The sequence below is a fragment of the Aedes aegypti genome, chromosome 3 (assembly GCF_002204515.2).
Source record: "Aedes aegypti strain LVP_AGWG chromosome 3, AaegL5.0 Primary Assembly, whole genome shotgun sequence".
Lineage (NCBI taxonomy): Eukaryota > Metazoa > Arthropoda > Insecta > Diptera > Culicidae > Aedes > Aedes aegypti.
Window position 1 is genome coordinate 174,821,040 of NC_035109.1, and position 19,493 is coordinate 174,840,532.

Below are 19,493 nucleotides of genomic sequence, written 5' to 3' on the forward strand. Positions count from 1 at the left end.
AAATCAACATGCACTATTAAAAAAAAGTCCAACTTTTGGAAAAACACCTCTCTGGAAATCTCTCAGATCAAAGATATAACATCATTCTAGATGCCCACGGTGTCCGTTTTTCCAGTCAGGCTCTGAATTTTTTGCAATAGTGCAGCAAAAATGACTATTTTTGCATATATGGCTCTTATAAGAAATCAACATCGACTATTGAAAAAAAAGTCCAACTTTTGGAAAAACACCTCTCTGGAAATCTCTCAGATCAAAGATATAACATCATTCTAGATGCCCACGGTGTCCGTTTTTCCAGTCAGGCTCTGAATTTTTTGCAATAGTGCATCAAAAGTGACTAATTTTACATATACGACCTGTATAAGAAATCAACATGCACTATTAAAAAAAAGTCCAACTTTTGGAAAAACACCTCTCTGGAAATCTCTCAGATCAAAGATATAACATCATTCTAGATGCCCACGGTGTCCGTTTTTCCAGTCAGGCTCTGAATTTTTTGCAATAGTGCATCAAAAGTGACTAATTTTACATATACGACCTGTATAAGAAATCAACATGCACTATTAAAAAAAAGTCCAACTTTTGGAAAAACACCTCTCTGGAAATCTCTCAGATCAAAGATATAACATCATTCTAGATGCCCACGGTGTCCGTTTTTCCAGTCAGGCTCTGAATTTTTTGCAATAGTGCATCAAAAGTGACTAATTTTACATATACGACCTGTATAAGAAATCAACATGCACTATTAAAAAAAAGTCCAACTTTTGGAAAAACACCTCTCTGGAAATCTCTCAGATCAAAGATATAACATCATTCTAGATGCCCACGGTGTCCGTTTTTCCAGTCAGGCTCTGAATTTTTTGCAATAGTGCAGCAAAAATGACTATTTTTGCATATATGGCTCTTATAAGAAATCAACATCGACTATTGAAAAAAAAGTCCAACTTTTGGAAAAACACCTCTCTGGAAATCTCTCAGATCAAAGATATAACATCATTCTAGATGCCCACGGTGTCCGTTTTTCCAGTCAGGCTCTGAATTTTTTGCAATAGTGCAGCAAAAATGACTATTTTTGCATATATGGCTCTTATAAGAAATCAACATCGACTATTGAAAAAAAGTCCAACTTTTGGAAAAACACCTCTCTGGAAATCTCTCAGATCAAAGATATAACATCATTCTAGATGCCCACGGTGTCCGTTTTTCCAGTCAGGCTCTGAATTTTTTGCAATAGTGCATCAAAAGTGACTAATTTTACATATACGACCTGTATAAGAAATCAACATGCACTATTAAAAAAAAGTCCAACTTTTGGAAAAACACCTCTCTGGAAATCTCTCAGATCAAAGATATAACATCATTCTAGATGCCCACGGTGTCCGTTTTTCCAGTCAGGCTCTGAATTTTTTGCAATAGTGCATCAAAAGTGACTAATTTTACATATACGACCTGTATAAGAAATCAACATGCACTATTAAAAAAAAGTCCAACTTTTGGAAAAACACCTCTCTGGAAATCTCTCAGATCAAAGATATAACATCATTCTAGATGCCCACGGTGTCCGTTTTTCCAGTCAGGCTCTGAATTTTTTGCAATAGTGCATCAAAAATGACTATTTTTGCATATATGGCTCTTATAAGAAATCAACATCGACTATTGAAAAAAAGTCCAACTTTTGGAAAAACACCTCTCTGGAAATCTCTCAGATCAAAGATATAACATCATTCTAGATGCCCACGGTGTCCGTTTTTCCAGTCAGGCTCTGAATTTTTTGCAATAGTGCAGCAAAAATGACTATTTTTGCATATATGGCTCTTATAAGAAATCAACATCGACTATTGAAAAAAAGTCCAACTTTTGGAAAAACACCTCTCTGGAAATCTCTCAGATCAAAGATATAACATCATTCTAGATGCCCACGGTGTCCGTTTTTCCAGTCAGGCTCTGAATTTTTTGCAATAGTGCATCAAAAGTGACTAATTTTACATATACGACCTGTATAAGAAATCAACATGCACTATTAAAAAAAAGTCCAACTTTTGGAAAAACACCTCTCTGGAAATCTCTCAGATCAAAGATATAACATCATTCTAGATGCCCACGGTGTCCGTTTTTCCAGTCAGGCTCTGAATTTTTTGCAATAGTGCATCAAAAGTGACTAATTTTACATATACGACCTGTATAAGAAATCAACATGCACTATTAAAAAAAAGTCCAACTTTTGGAAAAACACCTCTCTGGAAATCTCTCAGATCAAAGATATAACATCATTCTAGATGCCCACGGTGTCCGTTTTTCCAGTCAGGCTCTGAATTTTTTGCAATAGTGCAGCAAAAATGACTATTTTTGCATATATGGCTCTTATAAGAAATCAACATCGACTATTGAAAAAAAAGTCCAACTTTTGGAAAAACACCTCTCTGGAAATCTCTCAGATCAAAGATATAACATCATTCTAGATGCCCACGGTGTCCGTTTTTCCAGTCAGGCTCTGAATTTTTTGCAATAGTGCAGCAAAAATGACTATTTTTGCATATATGGCTCTTATAAGAAATCAACATCGACTATTGAAAAAAAGTCCAACTTTTGGAAAAACACCTCTCTGGAAATCTCTCAGATCAAAGATATAACATCATTCTAGATGCCCACGGTGTCCGTTTTTCCAGTCAGGCTCTGAATTTTTTGCAATAGTGCATCAAAAGTGACTAATTTTACATATACGACCTGTATAAGAAATCAACATGCACTATTAAAAAAAAGTCCAACTTTTGGAAAAACACCTCTCTGGAAATCTCTCAGATCAAAGATATAACATCATTCTAGATGCCCACGGTGTCCGTTTTTCCAGTCAGGCTCTGAATTTTTTGCAATAGTGCATCAAAAGTGACTAATTTTACATATACGACCTGTATAAGAAATCAACATGCACTATTAAAAAAAAGTCCAACTTTTGGAAAAACACCTCTCTGGAAATCTCTCAGATCAAAGATATAACATCATTCTAGATGCCCACGGTGTCCGTTTTTCCAGTCAGGCTCTGAATTTTTTGCAATAGTGCAGCAAAAATGACTATTTTTGCATATATGGCTCTTATAAGAAATCAACATCGACTATTGAAAAAAAGTCCAACTTTTGGAAAAACACCTCTCTGGAAATCTCTCAGATCAAAGATATAACATCATTCTAGATGCCCACGGTGTCCGTTTTTCCAGTCAGGCTCTGATTTTTTTGCAATAGTGCATCAAAAGTGATCCAAGATATAACATCACTCAGTATCAATTGTCGAAAATTCATATGCATTCTGTTATATTCTTAACTGACCCGTAGTTGTGATATTGTTCACACAGGAGGAAAACTTGTTCCGCACACACAGCATCAGCGTGTTGCTTCTGGCGGTGCTCAAACGCGTGACAACCGAAAGGTCATAAAGCATTTCTTGGTTCTGAGAAACGTAACGATTCATACAAAATTTTGTAAGTCTCCATACAAAAATTGCTATATAGTGGGGGAGGGTGTGTGTTAAATGAAAATGGCCACTTATTGCGTGACGTAAATGAGAGACGCTCCATTTTAGTCGCACCATGTTCTGTTCAAATAAATACATCAGATCCCAAGAACGTACAAGGAAACAAAATGCAACTATTAATTTGCTTGATCTCCACATTGCAATACATATTGGTATTTAATGATTTACCACTGCTTGCGCGAGAGTGATACTGGTTTCATGTTTTGGTGCCGCAGTAATGTTTTTGCTAGCGCGATACAGCGGTACCTACTATTTTGTTGTAGGTGCCCTATCTGCATTTTGGTCATTTGCGCTAGCAATTGCTCGGGCATTTAACCGCGATACAGAACACCTAGATATATGAAATGAATGTTATGTTTGAAATGATACTAGTAAAAAAATGAAAACAAATTTATATGTGTATGTTTAAATTGCGGAAGGTGCTTGAAGACATCGACTCTTTCAGCATGGCTTTGCTTTGTAGCCGCGGACTCTAACCACTCGGCTAAGGAAGGCCCCTAGGACTCTATTCTTGTTAAAATATTAAATGCGCAACATACACACTTAATTTTCACAACAATATTGTCCAGAACAGGGTTAATTGTAGTGTACCCAAAATTAACAAGAAACTAATGCACTTCAAAGCATTCCTATGATAGGCTTAGAAGCGCTCTTACATAAAAAAATTAATAAGATTGTGTTTTTATTTCGTTCCATGCAATGAAAGTTTGGCCAAAAATTACAATTTTTACTTCCAAACACAACAAATAGTTATAACATTTCCAAATCTCAATCAATTTCTATAATGTTTGGAGTGAACATTTCTTAATTGAATAGCATTCTAACCACCATGATATTTATAACATTTGTTTTGAACTGAGTTATAAATCTTAAAAAAAAACTCTTCCCATTCGAGCTTTTGTCCCACTTTTCTCGAAATCAATTTTTCGCCCACTAATGTTTGAGAAAATTACCATTACCTTCTACTTTTCCTCTTCTTTTTAATGAAACCGTCATAAATGTACATTTGCACTGAATATAAATTTTCCCTCTAACATAATTCAGATATTCTCACCCAATTACCCGTTGTTCGTTTTCTGGCTTTCGTTGCAGCAAAGAAGAGCTGGCATTTTAAATTACACCAGTCGTAAATATCCCTCCCAACCACAAGAGGAAGCACTTCTGCATATGACTGTCTTCTGGAGTTCCTCCGGCTGGGTTGCAATAAGGTTGAACAGCCACCTCGCCGCCGTATGCACCGAAAAGACGCCATCGTTATGAAAAACTACCAAATTGATACTCCCCAGGTGAACCGTCTGTAGCATTCTGTTGCGAATGGTAAATGGCCATCCAAAATTGAAAGTGTAAAATCGGAGAAGAGTAAGTGGAATAAATTACATTTAAATCGAGCAGGGGTGGAAGAGTGAAGCAAGTTAACAAGAAAACCAAAGTGGATAGAAGAAAATGATTGGTGCAAAGCTGTTTCCGCTTCTGATTTATGTATCATCCTTGCTGGCCGTTTCTGTCGTTTGCGTTTCGTCGAATGTCGAAGATTTTATCGTGTTTAATAGCGCTTGTTACGATGATAGCGATTACGTGAGTGATAATTTGAGCTTGAGAGATCTGGTAGCATCCAACGATGTGATAGTGAAAGCATTCGCCGGAGATGGCAATTACCTTCGTCCTGAGTTGGTGGCTTCCGGTGCTACCAGGGCAAATAAAGAAGAATCCGGTGGAAATCAGGGCGGAAGTGACGGAAGAAAAGCGAAAAGCACCGATGGAATTAGACGAAGCGATCGAAGCGCAAACAGTACCACACAACGGGAAGCTCGGCACGGAAATGAAGAAAATGGAAATGCAAGTTCCATTAGCGGGGAAGACTTTATCATGCGTCTTGAACCATCGATGGTCTACAAGGGCAACGACATCTTCAAAAGGCTAAAGCTGATCAACTGGAAACATTTTGTAATTATTAAAAGGTAAGTGCTTAGTATGTTAGGATGATCAATTTCTTTTTCTGCAATGATATGTATTAGAACATAATTATATGTTTTCATTAAACTCTTCACAGACTCTAAGAAACAGGATTTCAGTTTAAACATAAACAGTATTGGACAAAACATTTTCCATACAAAATGACCAACTTTGGTAAGCTAGATCTCAGTTATTTATGGACCGATTCGAATGAAACTTTCACAGAACACAGAACAGATATAACTTGCATTTTAACATATATTTTAAAATATTTTTTTCAATCACGAGCTTATAAGTAATAACGGTTTGACTAAAGTGTTATTTTCGACGAAAAATTCAAAACTTTTTATCTCAAAATCTGATAGCCCTACACAAAAACTGTCTTCAGCAAACTAATTCATCTCGTCAAAATCTACAACTTTGCTGAAGATATCATGAAGCTATTCCTTCAATATGTTTAGTTATGTCAATTATAAAAAATCGTCAAAAAATTACTTTAGTCAAACCGTTACTGCTTTTCAACTTGTGATTGGAAAAATCACTCAAAAATATATGTTAAAATTCAAGAAATGTCTGATATTCTGTGAAAATTTCATTCAAATCTGTCCATAAATAACCAAGATATAGTTTATCAAAGTTGGTCATTTTGTATGGAAAATCGAAAAAGTTGCAAATGTTTTGTCCAATACTGTATACCATGAATTAATATTACGGATTCGAGAACTATGTTATACAAATTATACGTGACGCCTGCGAAACTGATCGCTAATAGCTGAAAAATACATGGAAACGTGATTACTAGAAAACTGTTCTGTATCGCAATTTGGTGAAGGTTATACAAACTGATTTACAATACATTTCTTCCAAAAATAAGCTAGCTGAAGTTGTGAATGTGATTTGCCGTAGTTTTGCAGCCAAGTATTCTAGACTAGCATGAAACTATGATAAGACTTGAAATGCTACTTAAGTTGTTGAAGTGAAGAACGAAATAGTTTTATTGAAAGGTCCTCATTCCCCATTTCATTTCATCAGTTACTGTCACATAATTACCACACTTTTGCCGTCGTCACTTTCGTTTTTAACACTTTCATATCACCTATCAATAATAATCTCTCCCCTAAATTTTATAAAAAAGTGTACTAATACCACCGATTATCACTCATTAATTTTCGTAATACACATCATATATGTATACTTTCCATCATATCCCTTCACTATCACAGCTACATTTTTTTAAATCAAAATACATCACACTACTTTCATACTAATTCGTTTTTGTTACCATTTACCATTTGTTATCATAACTAAATAATTAAAAGATAATCAAACAACGATTTAGCACTAAGATCAAGAAAGGCGGCATCCACAAATTACGTAACGCTCTAGGGGGAGAGGGGGAGTGAGGTCAAGCGTTACGGCTCATACAAAAATTTGAAATTTATCATACAAAAAGCGTTACGGGGGGGGGGGGTTGGTTCAAAAATTTCCAATTTTAGCGTTACGTAATTAATGGATGCTGCCAAAGATACAGTAGAAAAATAAAATCACTTCGATAAATTTTACTGCACTCGCTGTCATAATGAACACTTTTATCATGAATGTGTTAAGAACTAGGCAATAGTTTTTATATTCAGAGAAATGATTACAGAATGTATTATAACCACCATTGAACTAGTAGCATAGACAAACAGACGTACCACTTAGGGTTCATATTAGTATTATTATGTGCGTGTTTTTAACAAAACTGCCACAATCACTTTCAATGCAATTTTCTATTTTTTTCATCACCAAACAGTTCTTCATTTATTATAATTAGCACCCAAACAATCACGAATTTTATAACGACGAGTGTAACGCACAGTTCCACCAAACACCCATTTTTATGTTGCATTATAAAACGATTGATCACACGTTAGCTTCAAAACTTAACTACCATTACTGATTAGTACCTACAAAGCTTATGAATACATGCTTGTGTATTTTTTTTTAAAGCTGAAACACAAAGTTGGCATTTAACGGCATGCTTTGAAGTATCTCCAAATTTGTGTAAGCATTCATGCGTTGCTTCATAAAAATTATTGAAATGTTTTAAACATGTAGCTGAATAAAACTGCCTTAATGGTTTTTGTTAAATGAGTGAATGTTACCATTCGAACTAAAACGAAACCAATCCATCAGAAATGGCTGAAATGGCAGCAATTTCACCTTTTCTCATTTGCTGGGTGGGGTAATGGTACATTACCATGCAAAAGATAAGGTTCGCCCAAACATTTTGTACGGCAAAACTCATTTGTATGTTTTAGGGGGTGAACTCAAAATTTGCACGAGAGTGTACATTGTAATTATAATGTAAACATTTGTCAGAATGACTATGTTAGTGATTGATTACGAAAAGAAAATGTGGGATGCTTTAAGGTGATGATGAATCGAAGCCAAACCTCAAATTTTCAAGAGCACGGATCTGGAGAACCGAACACCCGTTTGAGCCGAAAACTTAATCGATTGGTCACCACCAGCGAGCGACCAATCGATTAAGTTTTCAGCTCAAACGGATGTTTGGTTCTCCAGATCCATGCTCTTGAAAATTTGAGGTTTGGCTTCGATTTATCTTCACCTTAAGCTCTGAAACGAACAAATTGGAAAATTGCTGTGATTAAACGTCTTTCAATATACTTCTAAAAACTATCTAAAATCTGCTCTTTTTTGAGAATTTTGAAGCATTTTTATCTTTAGAGATAATTGAAATATCAGACGTCTGGGCAAAAAAACGTGCAAATTGTTTTAGCACATTCTTAAATAAAATGCTTCAAAACTATCACAATATTTAAACGATCTTCATGAGCGACTACAATGAAGAGTCAGTTAATTCAATTTCCAATTCAATCGACTTTAAATTATTTATTCAAGAGCTGAGCTGCGCTTCAATTTCCAATTGTTTATTCGGTACCATGGATGCATTTAAATCCTCAGAGCATTCATCACCGTGCAGATTCCACACTTCAAGCTATTTCTATTCTAAGTATTACCCGACTAGAAAAGCACTTCAGTTTGAACGGATGGATATGTGGGCTTCCACTGAACCGTGCACTAATTTTAGAGTGTATACAAACGTCCAGCATTCGAGTACGTAGGGGTGCCAGGTGTAATACGGACTGTCGGGGCAAAATGTACCTTGTTGATTTCTCTTGGATAAACAACTTTCGAGTAAAAAATACAGATACCCTTTTTAGGCAACAATGGCGCCTGCTACGTCAGAATGCAGACCAATGAGAGGGAGGAGGTAAGGTACTCCATAGATTCGGTGTACTAATGGCCGCACAGTTAAGAACAAATATTCGTTTAATATCGACAAATAAGCCAGCCATATTATTTTAATGCTGTCTGAAAGATGTTTATCTTAATTTGTAACAAATATATGAAAACTATGACAACTCATCAATGGTATTTAAATAACTGACCTTCATATATAAAAAAAAACATTTTGCAACAATTTACAGTAAAACTGCCGTAAAAAGCTACAAGTGCGACTATATGGGAGTACAATATAAGGGTATACCGATCCTACATCTTCTTCTCCTTCTTGGCATTACGTCGACACTGGAACAGAGCCTGATTTTCAGCTAAGTGTTCAATGAGCACTTCCATAAATATTACCTGAGAACTTTCTTTGTCAAAGTTGTCATTTTCGCATTCGTATATCGTATGGCAGGAACGATGATACTCTATGTTCAGGAAAGTCAAGGAAATTTCCATTACAGAAAGATCCTGGACCGACCGGGAATCGAACCCAGACACCTTCAGCATGGCTTTGCTTTGTAGTCGCGGACTCTAACCACTCGGCTAAGGGCCTCCTATACCGATCCTACATGTTGCTTGGTTTTAATATCAGCACATCTTTCTTAACTGGTGCATTTCACCCCAGACTCCCCTACAATTGCAACCAAGAGACATAAATTTCACCGTGCCATGGAGACAACATCCATGCAGTCGCACAGTCAGCACAATGCTTGCGGTTTTTGGGCTATTGGTGCAGAGTCCACGTTTGCAGTGAATCGACACAGTCCGACGCCTAGGAGGTAATGGAAGGAATCATACAGACATAAGCGAAATAAGGTTAATTAATTTGAACGTCGATGGCTTGACAGGATTGCCCCATTATGATGGCGGCATGCCTATTTGCATATAATGTGAGGAGTACCTTCTACATCATAAAGGCACATGTGTCGTGTCATGACAAACCTCGCAGATGCTTAAAAGTAAGGATCAACACATTCATGCAATACAAAACTTTAAGGTAACATCTACAGTTTCAAAGTTTTCTGCAAATTTAATGGAAGTAGTATCCGAGGCTGCTTTAAAATGCCCTTCTACCAATATTACTGAACTAAAATGACTGTGCTGACCCAATTTTGTCAGTCCATGATTGTGTCTAGGGAAAGTGTACCTGTTATGGACATAGCTGTTCCCTTTTGGCCATATGAACAATTCTTACTGATATTAGGTTGCCATCTACACATATCGTTATAACTCCAATTTTATGCCACTGATCGCTAGTACATGTCAAAACTAGGGAAGGGTCGTTTCGGTTTATTCAAATTGTTGGATCTCCACGCCACCGAGCTAAACAATTTTCGAAAAAGTATGTATATATTTTTAAAACGCTTGGGAATTTCTTCACGTGATATGTTTTATATTTTTCTTGTAACACATATCAAACTTTTTGCCATTAGTGCACCCTTCCGGAAGGGAAAGATGGGAAGAAATAGGAGTGGGGTCCCTTGAAGAGGGAAAATCGCATAAGCGAAATGAGAGCATGTAGCTTCATACCACAATGGGTTCGAACAGCGCAAATTGCGTTGCTCCATAGACAAAAATCAAATTTCAAGTTATGTTTTTCGGTGATAATAAGTATCCACAAGTGTTTATAGATAACATCGGCTATTGAAACGTGTATTTATAAGGTTTACAAAGCACTTAAACGACTATAACAAGCGTCGAAAAAGACAGTTGTCGAAGTTACAGAAGTGAGCATAGAATTTTTGTTTCCCCGATAGCTCAGGATCCTGACCACTTAGAGACATGGCGTCTTCGACAAAATTGTTCAGTAGCTCAAGCGCTATCATTATAAACACTATGAGGTTCAAAATTGTGCCACCAGGCGGCGCTAGTGAGCATAGAATTTTTGTTTTGCGGATAGTTCAGGATCCTGGCCACTAAGAAAGATGGCGTCTTCGGCAAAGTTGTTCAGTAGCTCAAGGACTATCATTATAGAAGCTATGAGATTCAAAATTCCGCCACCAGGCGGCGCTAGTGAGCTTCTAATTTTTGTGTTGCGGATAGCTCTGGATTATGACTATTCAGAAAGGGGGCGTCTTTGGCAAAGTTGTTCAGTAGCTCACGCGCTATCATTATAAAAATTATGAGATTCAAAATTCCGCCACCAGGATTCGCTAGTGAGCATAGAATTTTTGTTTTGCGGATAGCTCTTGATTATGACTATTCAAAACGGTGGCGTCTTGGGCAAAGTTGTTCATCAGCTCAAGGACTATTATTATAAAAGCTATGAGATTCAAAACTTTGCCACCAAGCGGCGCTGATGAGCATGAAACTTTTGAATTGCGGATATATCAGGATCCTGACTACATAGACATGGCGTCTTGGGCAAAGTTGAGCTACTCAACAAGTTTACCGAAGACTCCATCTTTCTTAGTGGTTCGGATAAAAGTTTCATACTCACTAGCGCCACCTGGTGGCAAAATTTTGAATATCATAGCTTTAATAATGATAGTCCTTGAGCTACTGAACAACTTTGCCGAAGACGCCATCTTTCTAAGTGGTCAGGATCCTGAGCTATCCGGCAAACAAATAATCTATGCTCACTAGCGCCGCCAGATGGCCAAATCTCGAATCTTTTGGCTAGAATAATGATAGTCCTTGAGCCACTGAACAACTTTCCCGAAGACGCCATCTTTCTAAGTGGCCAGGATCCTGAACTGGCCTGGTGGCAAAATTTCGAATCTCATAACTTTTATTATGATATCGCTTAGCTACTGAACAACTTTTCCGAAGGCGCCATCTCTCTAAGTGGCTAGGATCCTAAGATAACCGTAAAACAAAAGTTTCATGCTCACTAGCGCCGCCTGGTGACACAATTTTGAATCTCATAGCTTTTATAATGATAGTCCTTGAGCTACTGAAGAACTTTGCCGACGACGCCATCTTTCTAAGTGGCCAAGATCCTGAGCTATCCGCAAAACAAAAATTCTATGCACACTAGCGCCGCCTGATGGCAAAATTTCAAATATCATAACTTTTATAATGATTCCGCTTGAGCTACTGAACAACTTTGCCGAAGGCGGCATCTTTCTAAGTGACTAGGATCCTTGAATAACCGCAAAACAAAAGTTTTATGCTCACTAACGCCGCCTGGTGGCCAAATATCGAATCTCATGGATAGAATAATGATAGTCCTTGAGCTACTGAACAACTTTGCCGAAGACGCAATCTTTCTTAGTGGCCAAGATCCTGAGCTATCCGCAAACCAAAAATTATATGCTCACTAGCGCTGCCTGGTGGCAAAATTTCGAATCTCATAACTTTTATAATGATAGCGCTTGAGCTACTGAACAACTTTGCCGAAGGCGCCATCTTTCTATGTGGCTAGGATCCTAAGATAACCGCAAAACAAAAGTTTCATGCTCACTAGCGCCGCCTGGTGGCAAAACTTTGAATCTCATAGCTTTTATAATGATATTCCTTGAGCTACTGAAAAACTTTGCCGAAGACGCCATGTTTCTAAGTGGTCAGGATCCTGAGCTATACGGAAAACAAAAATTGTATACTCACTAGCGCCGCCTGGTGGCAACATCTCGAATCTCTTGGCTAAAATAATGATAGCCCTTAAGCTACTGAACAACTTTGCCGAAGGCGCCATCTTTCTAAGTGGTCAGGATTCTGAGATATCCGCAAAACAATAGTTGCATGCACACTTGTACTGCTTGGTGGCGCAATTTCACTTGAGCAGTGTTGCCAGCTGCGAAAAAAAATTTGAACCCTTCATGAAAAACTGGATTACAGTTGAAGAGTATTGCTATGTTGCTAAGCATTTTATTTTTCTGTTCCGCTCAAGTTTGATGGTTTTGATCTTTACTTTATTCTTCTTAAACAGTGTTGCCAGCCACATGAACATTTGTGATTTGGCCGACTGTATGGCAAGCAACCCATGCTTCAACTTTGCCGAATATGTCGAACTAGTATTTCCACATCTAGACATTGCATTTTTCAAAAACATAATTATAACCCTGATTTTTTTACGACCGATTTTTTTACGACCCCCCGATAACGGTCGTAAAAAGAGGTTGGGGTGTACTAACATGTAACTTTGGTTATCGATAAAAAAAATTCCACCGGGTTCCCACTCACAGACATGTTTTTCAGATTGTCCTTCGAGAATTTCAACTAATTTTAGGTATACTCCATTACCAGCACAAGTATGAAAATGAGATGTTTGTGTTGAAAAATCCGAAAATCTCGCAACGCTATGTGGTCAAAGCTGAACCAGACATTACACCAGAGCAAGTTTATGTTTAAAATAATATATTTTAAACGTAGTTTCCAAGATTTTATTCAAATTCTATGTTAATAACTGGAAAAATTTGAAAATATGCGCATTTTTTGCATTAAGGCGTATAAGTCACTTTTGTAGCTACGAATGTGAAGAGACATATTTGCAAATAACTTCTTACATCATTATAGGAAATAATATTACTAATTACAAGGTTTTTCTTGGAAAATAATGGAATTGGTGCTTAGGACAGTTTTGCGATTATGCGTATACTATATGACATTTATGCAAATTGCAGCTCTTTTGACCAGAATAAACTTTTCCTTTCATTCCAAGGTGCTCAAATGGCTTGATCTTCCAGATTTGATTTTTGTCCCGCATATCCATACATCCAACGCACTGTGCGGCCGCACGAACGGTTTTTTGCGATGAGATGAGTTGGAGGACTTTTTCATAAAATATTATGACACAAAAGGTTGGCGTTTTCCATAGTAATCTACATATAAAATTCAAATGACGTGTACACAATCAAATTTCTTCCGATTTACTTTAAACTGTGGGAAGATACTAGGGTTTCAATGCTAGTAATGGACCCCTTAGTAGCTGAAATTCATTCTCGACGCTTTTCCGCAATGATATCTCAGACGCATATACGTTTTGTGGAGTCTAACAACAAATTCAATGTCTTTACTTCATAGTACGTCTATGAAACATACAAAATCATTCGATTTTTTCAGCGAAATATGCATTTGAAAAACTGTTGTCCGAATGCCTATTATGGACCCTCCCGGGGACAATAATAGGATTGTTTACAAATTTGACGTTGCGTATTATGGACCCTTTATTTGATTCCCATGTAATCCGGCTCGCTGCCGACGAGCCTATTATGGACCCACCTGGAAATGCGTATTATAGACCCTCTTGTGTGGTTTCATTTACAAAACTGTTCAAATATCTGTATTTATGCGTCTCAAACCAAATATTTTGCCTGAAACTGCTGATTACCAATGTAATCGAAGTTCCCCCAGTGGATTTTCATAGGAATAAAGTTGCTTTGGGTGTTAATTTTATGTTTTTCTGTAGGGGGTCCATAATACGCAAAGGGTCCATAACCGGCATCGACTCCCTATTTAAAAAATCGTTTAAGCATTGCGGAGGCAAAAAAAAAATTACATCACGTAATGTGCAATCTTTGAGAAATTTAATAGTAGTTTACGGAACTGTGCAAATCGAGTTCTGCAACGAGTTACTTACAACTTTTTTTTGCAATTTCGTATAAGGCCACTTGAGGGTATCAAAAGTTATATCGGAATGCATTCATCATCATTATACAATTTCTGAATAAATGTTGTGTAATGATTCACTACGCAACTGAAAACAGTTGCGTAATGAGAAAGCGTTGCGTAATGAACCATTACAGCACTGGTTTCAATTGCGTAATGACTATTCCCGCACTGCATACTTCAGTGCAGGAAAGTAGGCCGTTTCATGACAGATTGGCGTTATGAAAAACAGCCCACAACGATGAGAAATTGCAAAAACATTTTCTGCAATTTCTCATCGTAACACGCCAATCTGTCATGAAATGGCCTACTTTCCTGCACATATATATGCAGCGCAGGAATAGTCATTGCACAACTGAAACCAGTGCTGTGATGATTCATTACGCAACGTTTTCTCATTACGCAACTGTTTTGAGTTGCGTAATGAATCATAATACACACTTTTTCAGAACTTGTAAAATAATGGTGAATGTTTTCCAATATAATTTCAGATACCCTCAAGTGGTTTTCTACGAAATTGGAAAAATGTTGTACGTAACTCGTTGCAGAACTCGATTTTTACAGCACTCGTCTTAATTATCCTACTCGGCAAGTCTCGTAGGATAAATTTACGACTCGTGCTGTAAAAATCATCATTCTGCAACTTATTCCGTAAACTACTATTACCAAAGCACTCCACCTACAAATTGATCGAAATACTCTCAAGTTTATTCAGAAATAAAACTTATCTAAAAATAGATCACTGGGCGTTGATGAGTTAAATTCTCTCAGGAGAAACCATGTTTGGGCTATAATTTGGAAGACTGAAGCTCACTAATTTCATTGTTACCAATATCTATCGTCCCAATTAAACTTGCATAGCATTTCACTTCCTCGTTTTCTTTCTCCATATTGTTTTTTCAGCATCGCTACCAGCCACAAAAATAGATCTGCCTTGTTGGGTCAGCCTCCAGTTGGAAACAGCCAACAGTTTCATCAGAGCGAGGCACCAAGCATAAAAAGGAAACTCGATACCAAGAACAATAAGTACACCAACGTTAGTTATAGATCCAAGTGCAGTGGGAAAAAACCTATAACTAGCAGCATAAATAATGGCGCAAAGCAGGAGACACACGATTCAAACAGTACCTTCCCCAAGTCGACGCAAGACAATAATGATGATAACCTCAGTAGGAACACAACCAGCAATAATACCAGTAACCAACATCGCACCAAGGACGACGAGAGCCTAGAGTATACCAACCGAGACCATCCTACAGTGGCTAGCGTCCTTGGTGAAATATTGCCGACCGAGTTAATCATCTTCGGAAGATTAGATAGCAAAAGCAATCTGCAAGTTGATCTGCTTAGTGGCTTGCTGCTCTTTAGTAAGGAACTAGAGTCATCGATATGGAGTGAGTTGGGTAAGTGGAAAGTTTCATGCAGGCAAATTTTGACGTTACTTGTACGATGATTTATGCTTTGATGTAGTTTGTAGCTTGTTTTTTTTATTATTCCATCCTCAAAATTAGGATTTGTTTAAAGGTAGATTCTTGGCACATTCAATTAGGTGATGTGTATTCAGAAAATAAAATTTTATTCAAATTCTCTCACGAATTGTTAGCCTACTATGACTTCGAGATAGCGCCTTACATTTGAAGTGGTATCAATTGGTAATAAATAGACTTGAGTGTAAAAAAATTACAAATTCACGATTTGTATTTTCATAGTAATCAACGAAATCAAACCGGTCTATATTAAAAACCTTTTTTATTACAAAACTTGGCAAATATGACTTGCTCATTACCAATAATGATGTACAAAATGCGATCCCGAAAAAAAATAAAAAAATTTCTTGCCATATCACCCATCAGCCTCGCCGACTTTGTTGCATAAGAATTGCAACAAATGTGCTTATAGCAGTATAGTGCAGCACGGTGTAGCTAAAACCGTTATTAATGAAAAAAATCGCAAATTTGGCATCCGCCATTCAAAAAATATTGTATTCGAGCATCTGGTGTTAATTCAAAAAACCGTGAACCGTTGAATTTATGAATTTATTTCCAGCGTATAATCGGAGAAATGTGAATTATAAATTCCTAGGAAAGATAGCGATAGCTTTAGATTAGTATCTCATAATTTCAATCAAATGTTGGCATATATTAAGTGATTAACATCTGCATTGCGGGTTTGATGATCTTGCTGTTTAGCACAATTCTTGTTTTTAGCCTGGTTAGTGGTAATATAATAATTATAATGACTTCAATTTATGACATTCAATTTCTTATCCTAATGAAAACTCAAACAATACGAATGCCGTATGTTTACATTAGGGGCCCAGATAGCCGTAGCGGTAAACGCGCAGCTATTCAGTATGACCATGCTGAGGGTCGTGGGTTCGAATCCCGCTGGTCGAGGATCTTTTCGTAAAGGAAATTTTCTCGATTCCCAGGGCATAGAGTATCTTCGTACCTGCCACACGATATACACATGCAAAAATGGTCAATCGGCAAAGAAAGCTCTCAGTTAATAACTGTGGAAGTGCTCATGAGAACACTAATCTGAGAAGCAGGCTTTGTCCCAGTTGGGACGTAACGCCAGAAAGAAGAAGAAGATGTTTACATTAGCAAACTTTTTTATTGCATGTAACCTGTAGTGTAGGTGAATTCATAATTTTAAATTAGATTTAAGCGAACTCAAATTCTCACTAGAAATTAATTTATCTATATTAAGCCAAACTAATAAACAAATTCCAATAATACATTATTAAATTGGACTTCTAGCACTAACAAACGTGAGGCGTCTTCTCTAATGCCTTTGTTAGACCGGTCTGTCAGAACAGACCTATTGTTCATGGTCAGCTCTCTACGTGCGACGATCCTTCGATTGGGGCACGGGTATGTACTTCACGAACGAGGGGCTTGCGGATTGACTAGGCGCTCCTAACAATATCTTTTAGATGCTTATTGCAAAAATGATAGATACTTGGTTTACAAATTGGTCGGTGTTCAGACAGACCGGACTAGATGAAATTTTGGCGTTCTAAAGATACGTGAAGAACTCCAACAATTCTGATTTTTCCTATGCAACTTTGATACAGATGCATCATCAACAAGATGAGTTCCATTACTATAGCAAATAAGGCAAATATTTTGATGTTTCCAACGCCTGAGGTACGTTTTCCTGAAGCTATTAAAAAAAAACACTTGGTCCAGTCTGTCTGAACACCGACCAATTGATAATAGTACAATGTTTACAAATATTAAAAAACATGTGAACATCCCTTCAAATACCGAATTGGTGGACATTTTTCCCTAAATAACGATTCCAGGCACACCGTGGGAACTCTTGCAATGGGTAGGAACAACTTTGCTTGAACAAATTGCATGCTTCAAAGTATCTTCTGCATTACCTCACGTTCAAGTGTCACCGGAACAAGTTAGGTAGAAGCTGTTGAAGATGCACTGCAATACTTTGACATGAATTAATACAGCCTGCCGTACCGACAATGATTGCAAAGTAAACTTTGCTCATTTCCGTACAGCAAACAATTTCCTGTTGTTGCTGCTGTTCTTGATATCACATATAGAAATTCGAAGAAGCAGACTTAAGAACATCACCACGATAGTTATTGGTTGACGGTAGTCAATAAGTTGTACGTTCTCATAAATTTAACTAAAATTACAAAGCAATAAAATAGCTGACGCAGTAACGTCTTAAATTTCATAGTTTTGTTTAAAGCCATTTTATGATTTCATAGGTATATTATCGTGTATAGCACAGTTTATGGCGATATGTTCTACCTGTAGGATAGATGTACTAATTATGGACATAATGGTTCCCTATTTCACCATACGGGATAATTTAATTATTTTCAAAATTGTTATCATTCAGTGTGTTAAAGTAGTTGAAGTAGATGTTGAAACATTCAAAAATATTCAAAATGTGAATTTTTTTGTGTAAAACACACATGGCCAAATAGGGAACCACTATAGCCATAACTGGTACACTTTCTCTTTAAACAGTATTTATGTTTAATAGAAAACCTTTTTAATATTCCATCAGTTTAAATTAATTGGATTCACTTTGATTTTCACTCACCGCAATTTGAAAACTTCAATAAAATATAAGCGTCTTAAGAGAACAAAATATTAATTGTTTGATTATTTGTAGCGTCAAACGAAATCATATATTTTGTGTAGGTACTTCAAAGGCCCAAAAATTAACTTAACCTAGCTTAACCTAAATAAAAATGCATTTATCGTAGCAATATTAGATTACAACGATTTTTGTCTAAAACCATCTATAATTTTATTCGACCTTTGATTCAATGTTTCAACATTGGATATTCTATGTAATTCATTAGTACTATACAAGGGAGGATGCTTCAGAATTAAAAAAAAAATAAATCCTCTGAAGAGTTTTTTTTTGTATTACAACAGGTAATCAACGGGGCCCAGATAGCCGTAGTGGTAAACGCGCAGCTATTCAGCAAAACCAAGCTGAGGGTCGTGGGTTTGAATCCTACCGGTCAAGGATCTTTTCGGGTTGGAAATTTTCTCGACTTCCCAGGGCATAGAGTATCTTCGTATCTGCCACACGATATACCAACACATGCAAAAATGGTCGATGGCATAGTAAGCTCTCAGTTAATAACTGTGGAAGTGCTCATAAGGACACTAAGCTGAGAAGCAGGCAGTGTCCCAGTGGGGACGTAACGCCAGAAAGAAGAAGAAGAATAGGTAATCTATATTGGTACAACTTACAACATGGCTGACCTGAACATTCGTTTGAAGATCAAATTCTTGTTTTTAGGACAAAGTTTTGGTTTTCTATTGATAAAGAGATAAAGACATTTTACATATTTGTTACATTTGGCTTGAATGCCCTCAATGTGATTTTTGAAAGCCAAATATTTTTCTAGAGTTATTCCTAGATACTAAACTTCGTTTGACCAATTTATTGGAACTCATCGTGACAACATGTCTACTTGAAAGTTTCCAAAAATTAACTTTCGGTTTATGTGGTAATATTATTAGTTGAGTTTTGGAAGCATTAGGAGAAATTTTCCATTTTTGCAAGTATGAAGAAAAAATATCCAAACTTTTTTGCAATCGACTACAGATGACATGCAGACTTCGTCCTTTGACGGAGAGGCCTGTGTCATTCGCAAACAAGGATTTTTGAC

At 36.9% G+C, this 19,493-nt stretch overlaps 1 protein-coding gene across 2 annotated transcripts in view; it reads left to right on the plus strand.

Annotated features, from left to right (window-relative positions):
* LOC5567165 overlaps positions 1-19,493 on the plus strand; it is a 77,758-nt gene that overhangs the window by 39,268 nt on the left and 18,997 nt on the right. For both annotated transcript variants that reach the window (XM_021853119.1, XM_021853120.1), the window contains 2 exons: positions 4,619-5,484; positions 15,230-15,729. In XM_021853119.1, the coding sequence (XP_021708811.1) occupies positions 4,970-5,484; positions 15,230-15,729 (1,015 nt within the window). In that variant the 5' untranslated portion in view covers positions 4,619-4,969. The remainder of the gene's footprint in view (positions 1-4,618; positions 5,485-15,229; positions 15,730-19,493) is intronic.